The sequence below is a fragment of the Oxyura jamaicensis genome, chromosome 3, assembly GCF_011077185.1.
Source record: "Oxyura jamaicensis isolate SHBP4307 breed ruddy duck chromosome 3, BPBGC_Ojam_1.0, whole genome shotgun sequence".
NCBI classification, from domain to species: domain Eukaryota; kingdom Metazoa; phylum Chordata; class Aves; order Anseriformes; family Anatidae; genus Oxyura; species Oxyura jamaicensis.
Genome location: NC_048895.1, coordinates 93,355,902 through 93,368,512, shown reverse-complemented (window position 1 = coordinate 93,368,512; position 12,611 = coordinate 93,355,902). Strand labels below are relative to the sequence as shown.

The window sequence follows — 12,611 nt, the reverse complement described above, 5'->3', positions numbered from 1 at the left end:
ACCGTGTAGGAAGGAAGGAAGGAAGGAAGGAAGGAAGGAAGGAAGGAAGGAAGGAAGGAAGGAAGGAAGAGAGGGAGGGAGGGAGGGAGGGAGGGAGGGAGGGATGGAGGGGGGGGGGGGAGGAAGGAAGAGAAAGGAAAACAACTCCTACTAGGCCCACAGTGCACTTTCACCTTTAACCTTTCAGGTGAAACTTGAAAGGTTAATATCCTGTACAAGAGAGGTCAGATCAAAACCTGTAAGAAAATTTTTAATTTTTTTTTTTTGGTATGATGTGTACTTAATTACATCTTCAATTTTTAATGCAGAAAACACACTTTTAAATCACAAAAAGCCTTAGACCAATTACAAAAATTACTGCAAAGTTCCGCATGTTGCTGTGGTATGTAATATATAGCCACTGAAAACTCTTGTTAGTATTTTGTTTAATGATTAAGAAAAATATTAATGCAGTGTTTCATTAAAAACAGGAGGAAAATAAGTTTTGTTACCTGCCTGAAATATTTTATAAAGTTAAAACTATATATATAAAATAGTTGTGTGATAAACTAGGGAGCAGTAAATGTTTTAAATGCTGCACAAAAGTGCTTAAACAGAATATAAAATCACATCTTAGGAAGAAAAATAGCAAGTAATAAACAAAGATATGGATGCATGTGGTTTTGATGCTTTGTGTACTATTCTAATGACCAAATACTTCTGTCTTCTTTTCTGGTGACTTATTGGATAATTGGAAATCTCAAGAGGTCGTATTAGAGTATATTAGCAGCAGATGATATATATAGTTTGGGAGAAGATGTGCTGAGAAATGTTCTCAGTACCACACACAGGGCTAGACAAAGTGCAGTGTCAATGTGTGACTGAGAAGTGGCCTAAAGTAGAGCAGTCAATCAATGAGGAACTGGTGAAATAAAAATAAATAAGTAAATAAATAATAATAATGGAATGTACATATGATAGAGATAGTCCACCCAAGGCCAATGAAATCTACTGATGAGACTTGAAACAGAAATAATTATGGGGAAGTGTTTAAACTAATGATCTGAAAACCAGTGTGTTAAAAAGTACATGTTTTGAGATGATTCATCTGGTAGTGAAGTTACAGAACACTGTACTCAAATGAAGCATACAACAAAACTCAACAAAATTCAAATAAGTGACGGCAAATAAAGACTAAATGTGTATTTTCATTTTAACAGGTCACCCAGAAAATTAAAAAAAAAAAAAAAAAAAAAAAAAGGATGAAAATAATAAAATAAAATGAAAAAGGAAGAAGAAAAAGAACAAGATCACATGCATGAAACATTGCAAAGGCTGGAAAACTAAAATATAAGCTAGATCACAGATAACCTGGAATAGATGTTTTAAAAGGAGTTATGAACAGACAAGCATTCAAAAGGAGGGAGAATATTCAGTCGGATGCAAAAATGTCTACATTATATGGACACTGACACAGGATTCAACACTAGCTCAGACAGTTCACTGGAACAATCTGGGGCTAGCAGAAGCTGGAGATCACTCCAGATCCAACATGACCAACCAACATGATTATGATGTTCTGGGAGAAAGAAGGAAAAAGGTTAAAACCAGAGACATAAGCCAGGTCATACCTACCCTGTCTCATAGACAGTAGTTCCTAAGTAAATATGATATAGGAATGAGTATTCCAGTATTTGTCATCTTAGAAAAAACAAATGGTCCTGAAAGATTTATTCACTTCTTATGATCTGATGACAATCAGAGTGAGTACTAAAGGAATTCAAGCATTAAATTTTTAGCCTGGGAACTATAATAAGTAATGTTTAGTTGAAAACAATATAGGAGCCAGCAAAGGTACCAAATATGTAACCAGAGTTTTACAAAGACTGCCAAGGATTCTGAAACACTGGACTGGTGAGTCTGATTTCTATATTCTGCAGTTTCATGTTACAGAAGTACTAGTCATGAATATACATGATAGGAAAGAATCATCATGTTTTTTGAAGAGGGAAAGTATGCATTATATATCTACTACATTTCCCTTAAAAAGTCATCACTCATGAATTTCATGAAGTATACTTGTGTTTTTTGTTTGTTTTTTTGTTTTTTAAACCTACTTTTGGGATCTTTTAAATGACCTTCGTGAAGCTAAATTACCATCTGATTGGTTCCTTTGTGATTAATAACATGCTCAAGACTGGGAAAGAAAAATCAACAGTAGAAATAAAGAGCTATTTATGAAAATGGGAAAAGTTGCCTGTAGAAATCTGATACTAGATCCATGGACCTACACTGGACCTCTACCAATCACCATATTCATGCAGTATTCAGGAAAGGACATGAATATACAAGGTAATAAAATCTTCTGGTGATACTAAGTTGAGTAACAAAAATAAAATGATTGCTGAAAGTGAGATCCATTCAAGGAGTGACTAAGCATATTAGAACTCCTTAAGATTTTACTGAGGAAAATAATATTGAATATATAGAATATTCTTCTATATGAGCAACCCAAATAGAATGATCCAGCATTAGTTTTAAAGGTAGCAAAGAAAGAAGACTCCAAAAAACTGTGGGAAGCATTGCTTCTAGCTACAGTAGAAGCCAGAGGTTTAGATGGCTTTAGAAATGAATTAAGCAAAATTATTGAAGTAAAAACACGTGAAGACCTATTAACCAGACTGCTAATGATTTGCCTCAGGAATCGGCTAACATATCAATTGTTCAAAGATGGGAAGTAGTAATGGTGGAAAGTATCATTGCAAATTTGCTTTATCCTTGCTTTCTCCTTTAAACACCTGTTACCTGGCCATTTTCAGAGATATAACACTGATTAGAGGGATCTTTGACCCCCTGGAATATGATCTGTTTTTCTGAGGGATTGGAGAGCAAAGAAAAAAAGCCTAAATATGCTCATAAAAGGTTAAGGACAATATAGTACTTTTGGTCTGATGTTATGTCGCTGTGGGCTAGTAGGCCATTGAACCTGGATACAGAAAATACAGGTCATAGCCTATAATGCAAGTCACTGTCAATTAGTCTTCATATGACTGGAAGTGATACATCACTTAAAAACTTCTTTGTCACTGATTTGGTTCCTGCTGTTAATCTAGAATGTCTACATAAAATTTACAATTAAGAAGAATATTGCCACTTCCTGTATTTTGTAAAGGGTAGATCCAGGGTTCTAATTGTCATTAAAACCTTTACTATAAGTAATTTTATAAATAAGTGGTAGATTCATTTGAAAAGCTATTGTTTCATTTAAAATCACCACAATCTTTATCTCAAAACAGCTTTGAGCCTCTACCTTCTTATTCCTCAAAATACTCAGTATGAACATGTCCATCTTTTCTCAGATCACACTAAAGACCCTGTGCTATATTCAGGTGGGATAGGAGTAGATGTTAGGGAAATTAATTTTAATAAACAGTTTAAATTTGGAGTTAAATTTTCTTTGGCTTCAGAGCTCTCAAGTGCAATCTTACATTAAACTTCTCCTTGTAACAGCTTCTGATGGACTCGAAGCAACTTTGCCTTTGCCTCTACAATGAGTTTCAGTATTTACATAAACATGAAGTGAAGAAGAGCTTTTTCTTTTTTGCTTATTTAAACTTGCTGACTGAAATTATAATTGGGCATGTCTTATGAAAAAGATTAAATAGTCATCCCTCTTCCAGCTTCTGTATACAGTTCAGAGACCTATTTAGGAAAGGTGTATTGTAATTTGCTCTAAGGTTGGATCTGTGCCCTCATCATTAAATGTGTTTGTTTTTAGATATTTGTAGACTTCATGGAGAAGTGAATATTGCAGATGGAACACATTCATTTTCCTAATAAATGTTTTGGTGAACTCTTTTTAGTACTTAGCTGTTAATAAGAAAGAAGCCCAAGAAAAACATGGAGGAATAGTGTGTTTGCACTGATTTATATATATATATATATATGGATTTCACCAAGTTGGAAAACTAAAATAAGACCTTTTCACTTGAATTGTTCTACATTGGTGAATATTAATAATGATGATGGCACGATTTAACCAACTGCTGAACTTTCTTATCTGATTGTTACTCGAAATAGAGCAAATCACCCTGGCTTTGCCTTATTGTAATGGTGTTAGTGAGCTAGTTAATCAATAGAGTTTAGCTGATAGTCTAACTAAACGTAGGTAACAATACCTTTGCTCACTGTTGTATTGCTTAAAACAGGATCCTATTCTGCTTTAGAATAAAGAGAAAAATGCCCAAGGTTAGCCAAAGAAGGTTAATTGCTGGAGGCTTCTTATATCACCAGTGTTCCCAAAAATCAGCAGAAGGTTTGAATAATATCTATTATGTTAAAACTAGTTTTGCCTTTTTAGCCTACAGTTTATTAGTGAATTAATTCTGAGACAAGAGGGGGCCTAAAGAAAATGTGGTGCTGCAGATGTGTTATGTGATGGAGCATCATTATATCTGTTTATAAGGTTTGCCAATTAATTCATTCTTTTCACAAACAATACAGTATTCGTTTTTCTTTTGCGGCTCTTTGTACCTCACCACTTCATAAATATTACCCTTATTACCCCACTAAATTTTATGGCTGCAGAAATATCCAAATCTGGTCTTCTCAGTCTGTCTGTCTTTCTTGCTCTCAGCTTCTCTCTACTTACTCATTTAACGTCCTCCCTTCTTCACAATCTATTTAGCTGATGATAGCCCAAGTGCTCCTCAGAAACTACTTAGTGCTGCTGCCAGGGAAGCAGCAGTTCCACCTTGAAATACCATTATAGGAGGAAAGATACCAGAGGGGCCTTGCAGACAAAAGCTGGTACATGACTGAGCAGGATTGCTCAAGCAAATAAACAGTAATGCTGTTTTTCTATTGAGCCAACATGTGACATATTTCATAACAGAGAAAGGGGGCAGAGAAAAGCTGTTAAATCAAAGCAGTGAAAGGAAAATGGGAAGGAAGGACATACTCAAACAATTCATCTCCACTGCCAATACAACAATCTATTTCTCTTTAAAAGCTGTGTTTTTGCGGTTTGCTTCTAAGAATGAAAGCACGTGTTAAATATTCAGCCAAGGCTGAACAGAAACCCTAAGGCTCAGCTACCTCTTACCCCAAGTTTGCAAAAACTTTATAATTCATTCTGCTTTGATAAAAGATTCTGAATTTAATATACTATTAGACATGTATGGAACTAATCCTCTGAATCAAATAGGTTTTTTTTAAATGAAAGTGCTAGACTCTAACATGAAAAACTGCTATGTCTATGTGATTAATAAAAATGTGAGTTTGAATCATAGAATGATTTGGGTTGGAAGGGACCTTAAAGATCATCTAATTCCAGTCTGCAGTAGAACAATTATTATGGAGGGGGAAAATGTGCTTGACAAAGCAATAAACTTGGATGCTGAAGTAGGGTTGGTTTGTTCCCCATGAATGTCAGTTCCTTTGAGCTATCAGATGCAATAAAGCATAAATTTGTGTTTGATTTATATTCACATGGTCTAATATCATAAAATAAGTGGCACTGAAAGCCACAAGGCATATCTTTTATGGCTGTAATTTCATTTCAGTATTTTGGGATTAGTGATAGAAAGTTATGAATTAGAAAGATATCAATGTATGTGAACTCTTTAGCTAAATAAAGTACTGGATGGTACTCTCATGAGATAAAAATATTAATAGATATAACCCTGAATTTATGCTCCTTCTAAGTGTTGTGTCACCAATGTATTCTTTGTAGGAGTTTCTAAAACCACGTGTTAAACAGGTTTTAAATTGAAAAAAAGGGGGGAAAATGTTAATAAAATAAGAATTACATACTTATGAGTATTTACTGTTCACTTGCATATGGAAGGAACAGATTTAGACTCTTGCACTAGTCTTGATGTAAATTGTATAATTAAGACATAAATCAGCAGTAAAATTCATCAAATTAATCTATTTTACTAACACACTTTCACAAATTAGAAAGCCAGAAGGGACTTCTGTAATCATCTAGTTTGACCTCTTGCATGCTACAGGTCAGATGACTTTTCTGAATTAATTCCCATTTCAGATAGCACTTATTTTTTAAGAAAGCATCTGATCTTTATTTTAAAATACATAGCTAGGATGACTCTATTTGAAAAGTATTTCCTCAATAGCAGATTTTTATGCATGATGCATATTTTAGCTCAGCCAAGTTTCTCATACTTAATGTGTTTTCACAGGTATACTTATTTGTACTGGCAATTATCGCATGAAGCTCTCTGGCTACAGATTCATGATGGGAGTTTGTGTGTAGCTGATTACCTCTGATTTTTGGATCACCTGCCAGCTTCTTCAAGGTCATTGAAAGATGAGTGCAACATAACCAAGATTTGACAGTAGAAAAGCATGAGCTCAGTGACAACTCTTACAACTCTTTTTTTACCATTTTTTTCTGAGATCTGTTAGACAATTTTTAATCTTTATAATGTGTGCCACATTGATTTTCTACTACACAGTCTACCTAATAAGAATGTGCTGTACCAATAAAAGCAAATGTCTTACAGCACTCTAGGAATAGAAAATTCATGCATTTTATCAATCTGCATGATCAATCATTTATGCCTTTATCAGTTAAATTTATAATCTGGCTGAAAAAAAAAAAAAAAAAAAAAAAAAAAAAAGCTCTAAGATCTATTTTTCATAAAACTGTGTCATTTCTTAATATTTATGTCTTTTTAATTCAATTCCTTACTACTGGTGAGGGAGGAAGAAAGGAGTATTCTATGTCAAAAAGACATTACCTGTCTTTACCTACTTGACCTCTACCTACTTTATGGCAGGCAACTTGGAAGCAGATATGGAAGTTATGGATCAACATTTTAACATTTGAAACAAACTGGAGAATGATCATTGTTGTCTGATACTGATCACCAAATGGTCCTGCTCTACATCTACACTAGTGAAGACCATGACAAACTCCTTAAACACATCTCTTTTTGTGTACTAAGTACATCAGTATTCCAAGGTTCTCAGGAGAGTTTAAATCACTTTCCAAAACTCATACCTTTACTAAGAGAACCTTAGTTGTTTTCCTTAGCTGAGGTGTATCTAATTTTTATGAGGTTTGTGAGGTTTATCGTCTAATCTTTATGAGGTTTGAGGTTTATGAGGTTTTCTAACTTATATAAGGTGCTGATCTTACCTGTATATCCAAGTATATCTCACTCTTTGATGTCTTTATCCTGAGAGGTCTACTCAACTTCCCAGTAGAATAGGAATGTGGTGTTTTTTTTTGTTTGTTTGTTTGTTTGTTTGTTTGTTTGTTTGTATTTGTTTGTTTGTTTGTTTCTTTATTTTACAGAAACAAAACTAAAACAAAGAGATCAGGTCTATAAAAACAGGTGCCTGAAGGCAACACCAGGTTGGGCGGTTAAGTGGGGATGCTGGATTGGACTTTGAAAGCCTGAAGGAATGCTCCGTGCTTATGAAGAACAATTCAGGAAGCTAAGCACTACAATGTTCATGAGTATCTGCCTCTCTGTTAAAGTTATGTGTTTGAAGTAGAGTCACATAGTAGTTCCTCCACTCTCTGACGGTGTAGACCCTGCACATAAATGCTTAACTGAGTGAGGTGTGCCCTTCCACAATGGAAGTGGTGCTTATATCCAACTCATTAAATTATTCAGCAAATAAATGATACTGCTTGAAGAACAAGATTTTTTTTTTCAGTCAGGGAAGGACAAGTCCAACCCTGTCCCTTCTCTCTCAGTAACTGAACATTAGGCAGAATATGAAAATAACTCAAGAAGCAATGACTAGAAGCCGGGAATCCTATCAAGCTCTTTAACTAGCACCTCGGAGCTCTTTTGAATTGCTTTCTGCCAGCTCAGCTCAACCCAGAATAACCAAGGGGCAGCTGAGATCCCAGGCCAGACGTTTGAAACTAGACTCAAGCCTACAGTAAGTCTACATGGTCCTAAAATGTGATGAAACCACTCGCTTGTCTATTCACTGTGCTTATAGATTTTCCCACTGAGGTTTGTTCTGTTTTAGCCAACACTGTCTAGAGCTAAGCACCACAGTGTTTATGATTATTTGGCTCTGTATTAAGCCCGTGCGTTGGAGGTAGAGCCACACACCAATAATACACAGCCGAACTTTTCAAAGGGGCCCCCAGAAGACACATCGACCTCTCATTTTTAATTACTCCTTTCATCCTCTGCCTCCCCCGCAAGAGCCATCCGTCGAACCCCTGTCCTTCAACCATCGATCCCGCCGACTGATGTCGTCGTCGTGTCCCACCCCCCACCCCCCACCCCCCCGGGCCGGGCAGGGCGCGCATCCTCCGCTCCTGCGGAGGGGAAAAAGTGTCGGGGGAAGGCTGCCGGGCGGCTGGGGCCGGCTCGGAGCCCCAGCCCGGTCCCGCATTGGCTCCCGAAGTTTCCGCGTCATTTTCTCCCCACACCCAGCTCGGCACCGGCGATCGCAAGTCTCAATGGAGGGGCGGGAGAGAGCGCTGGAGCGCTGAGAGGGTTCAGCCAGCCCCCGGACTACCGCCAGGGATGTCCGGGACGCAGCCCGAGGATGCTTCCCCTCCGCGCAGGAACTGGACATCCTCCCCAGAGCTGAACGAGACCCGGGAGCCTTTTTTAAGCCCGTCCGCCGATTACGACGACGAGGAGTTCCTGCGCTACCTCTGGAAGGAGTATTTGCACCCCAAGGAGTACGAATGGGCGCTGATCGCCGGCTACATCGTCGTCTTCATCGTGGCGCTCGTCGGGAACGTCCTGGGTGAGTGCGGCGCCCCGAAGTTGCCTCCCAGCCCCTCTTTTTCTTTGACCCGCGGGTAGGTTTCACCTCTCCCCCTGGCTGGACACGCCGCATCCCCAGCAGCCGGGCTGCGGAAAGGGAAGGGACCGCCGGACACCGGGGGCTCGGGGACAGCCGAGCTGGGCTCCCGTCCCCATCCACCGGGCACAGGTGCCGAAACCGCCCGCCCTGCCCTCCGCGGGCAGCGGCCCCGCCTCTCCGCCCGCCCGGAGGGATGCTGCTCCTTCCTGCACTCCGCCACGCTGGGGACCCCAAAACGGGCGTGTTGTCGGACCAGCAGAGATAACGGGGGACAGGGCGAGGGGTTCAGGGGTGGCCTCGCCCTGGCTGTGAGGGCGCCCACTTCTCTTCGCCCCTTGCCCTATCTCCTCATCTCCCCCTCGCCCCATCTCCCCATCATCTCCCCATCTCCCTCTCATCCCCTTTCCTTGTCTCCCCCTCATCTCCCCCTCACCCTCTCTCCCCATTATCTCCCCCTCGTCCGCTTTCCCCATCTCCCCCCTCTCCCCCCGGCCCCTCCGGAGCGCCCTCCCCCGCACACGCCGCCGTGGAGAAGCCTCTCCCCCGGAGCCCCGGCCATTTGCGTCCCGTATTTACAGCACTGACATTTTCATGAACGGAGCGGCTCACTAGCGCCCAGCCCCGCCGTACGGGGCTTCCATTCATGATTTTCTGCAGGATTTATGCACGCCAGCGCTGCCTTCGGCGAGCGCTCAAGGCTTCCCTAGACGCGTTGCAAATACGATTGCAGCTACAGGCAACGTTTTGCGAGGATTATTTATTTATTTATTTTTCTTTCGACGGACTGATGATGCTATTTTTGTCTGGAACGGCACGCTAGCTGCCGGTAAACACCGAGTACGCACGTTGGCGAAACCAGCGAGCCTTCAGCCAAAGAGGCTACGAGAGGGCTATTCACAAGCCTGAGCGTACTTGCTCAGTCCGTGGCTCGGTAGCCAGCTTCTCAGGGTAAAGATAGTAGCCTTCCCAAAGAGTCTGTGCTTTAAACCACGAAGAAAAGCGTCCTTTCTTCTGATCCTGAGCAAAGATGGCTTAAGGAGAACTGTCTGCGTTTGCCTATTCACCCCCGCCCGTTTTGTAAGCAGGCTGTCCTCTCACCTTCAAATAGTCAAGGTCAAACCTTCGGCTAGAGCAGCTCTCACCCTGCCAACACTTTTTTTTTTTTTTTTTTTTTCCTCCCTGAAGCCACCAGGAGAAAAGGTTTCCTGGCTTTGCACTCACAGACAGAGGCGATATCAGTGCTGATGTGCAGCTGCTCCTCCCTGACGTGTCTGTACCATATCTTGGGGTGGAGGCTGGCATTTAGCTGTCCGCCCACCTGTCCTTTTACTGGGCTGCTTCTGCCCAAGCCTTTTGCTTTTCTAAACTGCCTTTGTGCATTGCACAGACCTCACCCACCCAAACTGCTGCCCCTCTTGATGGGCAAGTTGTTTGTGGGATTGGCAGGTGCAGGTGCTCGTTAGCTGAACGCTGCCTCATCTTTATGCAAGAAAACTCACACTGCACTGATTGCAGGCTCAAGTGATTTTGAGGGGAGTGATTGATGTGGTCTTTCCAAAGACTTTTTTTTTTTGTGAAACCTTGTTTATTTGGCTGGTGGTGAAAATCTGATACATAAGAGTGTACATTTTGAAATCCCCAGAAAGTTAATTTTCCTGCTCATAGTCAACCTGTAAAAATCCTTACTCACAGTCAATCTGCAATTTAGTTTTGTACCATCTCAAAGCAAAGCAGAAGCTGTTCTAAAGAGAGTTTTTGTGGCTAACAGTGCTTTATAGTTTCACCCTTAATGATGCAGTGTGTTCCTCTGCTTACGTTTGAGCAGTGCTGCTGGGCTAGTGTGAGAAGTCAATGCTCTAGTTCTGTTTTTTCCATGTCTTATGAAGTTAGCATTTAAGAAACCATAAAACACCTTTCTCTTCCATAGGTTGTCTCAAAAAAAAACTTAATTCTGCCTATTTTCAATTATGCATTCACATGAAATTAGGCAACTCACTATGTTCCCGTAATAACATCTGTGCAAGTGGAGGGCACAGCACATCCCTCAGATATTAGTAATAAACGAGATTAAAGCATTCTGACAGTTAATTAACAGCCAAGGGTAGAAAGCTTGAACTTTGATTGACATCTACAGGGCTCTTGGCTGAGCTGCACTACAGGAATTGTCCTGCTAATAGTAGTGTATAACAAGGTCTGCATTGCTATTTAGCTTTTAGTTCAATTAGGAGAGTTGACATACCCTGTCCAAACTGCTGCACAAACCAGCTACAATGAAAACATTTGCAAGCCTCTGCATCTGAATGCAGGTTTGATTACTGCATTCAAGTGCTTCATAACAACGATTCTCGTGTGTGCCCACACTAGCTGCTCACCAGAGGTTTCATTGCAAGCCAAAAGAAATAGGTCTTAGTTTTTAAAACATAGTTACATGAACATTCAGAGAACATCTGAAATCAGGGTTATATCATCAGTATATTTTATCCTATTTTCTCTTTCATTTAGTCACTATTTATCACTAGAGGCAGAATAGATACTGAGGGTAAGGACTTTCTGTTTTTCACACATGACCAAAACATTCTGTTACCACTGCACAGAAGTTGAACTCCTTCAACTTCACAAAGCTAGAGCAAAACTTCTTAACAGTGTATGTACTTTGACCTAATTATCTGTTTTTTCTTTATTTTAAAAAGTGCTTGAAATAGAAACAACATAAAACAAAAGAAGGAAAGATACATTTAGGGTGCATGGAGGCCTCTAGTTACTGACACGATTTCACAGTAACCAGCTGCAGCTGTTAAACCCTAGGATAAGGATAAGACCATAAGGGATTAACAACTCCACACAGTTAACACATTAGAACGGGGATGATTGTTGTTTAAGTTATTTATTCAAGGGAGTCAAAACTTTCCTAATGAAATGTTTTCCCTCAAAAAACATGCACTCCTGAAAATCAAACAGTACAGGGAAGATCTTGATTGGGTCAAAGACTGACTGCAGAGCAAGCAGCCTTCTAGTGTCCCACCAGCCAAGCTGCTGTCAGCCTTCTGCAGAGCTGGCAGGAGCTGAGAGCAGGAGCACACAGAGCCTGCCAGTGCCCAGCTTGAAGCTCATGCTGAATGCCATGGTTTGGAGACCATGCAGAATGTCTGCAAGAGATCTCAGAGACTTTCTTTACTCACAGAACTTGGTGATGTTTGTTTCTCTTTCCAGCTTAGAATGAAACCAAGCTGAATTGACAGAGAATTAGTCTTCTCTGGATAATTCTGTTATTTGCTATCTATACTATGGTGAGCCAGGATGTGAGGCAACAGGCACAAACTGAAGCACAGTAAGTTCTGGCTCAATATGAGAGGGTACTTCTTTGCTGTGAGGGTGACAGAGCACTGGACAGGTTGCCCAGAGAATGTGGAGTCTCATTCTCTGGAGATATTCAAAACACTCCTGGGTGCCATCCTGCGCTACATACTCTAGGTGATCCTGTTCAGCAGTGGGGTTGGACTGGATGATTTTGCACTTGGACATCCCTTCCAAGCCCACCCATTCTGTGATTCTGTGACTGTTAGCACCATGTTATGCTGATGTCTGTACAGCACCCATCTGTGGTCCTTTCTTCAAGGAGTTCACAGTCTCACTCTTCGAGTTCAACAACATTCATCTGATTTTTGCTTACTATTGCTTGATTTTTAGGGCTTCTTTCTTCACGGGTGTAGAACAAATGTTTTGGGTATAATTCTAACACCGGAGTTCTAGTCAATGATTATCAATAGACAAGTAATGTCTCAAATATTTATATGTCATCATTTTAAAATCATCTGGTG

The 12,611-nt window shown here is 40.3% G+C and overlaps 1 protein-coding gene across 2 annotated transcripts in view; it reads left to right on the top strand.

Annotated features, from left to right (window-relative positions):
- Window positions 1-7,551: 7,551 nt before the first annotated feature.
- HCRTR2 (hypocretin receptor 2) overlaps window positions 7,552-12,611 on the top strand; it is a 36,966-nt gene continuing 31,906 nt past the window's right edge. For both annotated transcript variants that reach the window (XM_035321083.1, XM_035321084.1), the window contains exon 1: window positions 7,552-8,733. In XM_035321083.1, coding sequence (XP_035176974.1) covers window positions 8,505-8,733 — 229 coding nt within the window. In that variant the 5' untranslated portion in view covers window positions 7,552-8,504. The remainder of the gene's footprint in view (window positions 8,734-12,611) is intronic.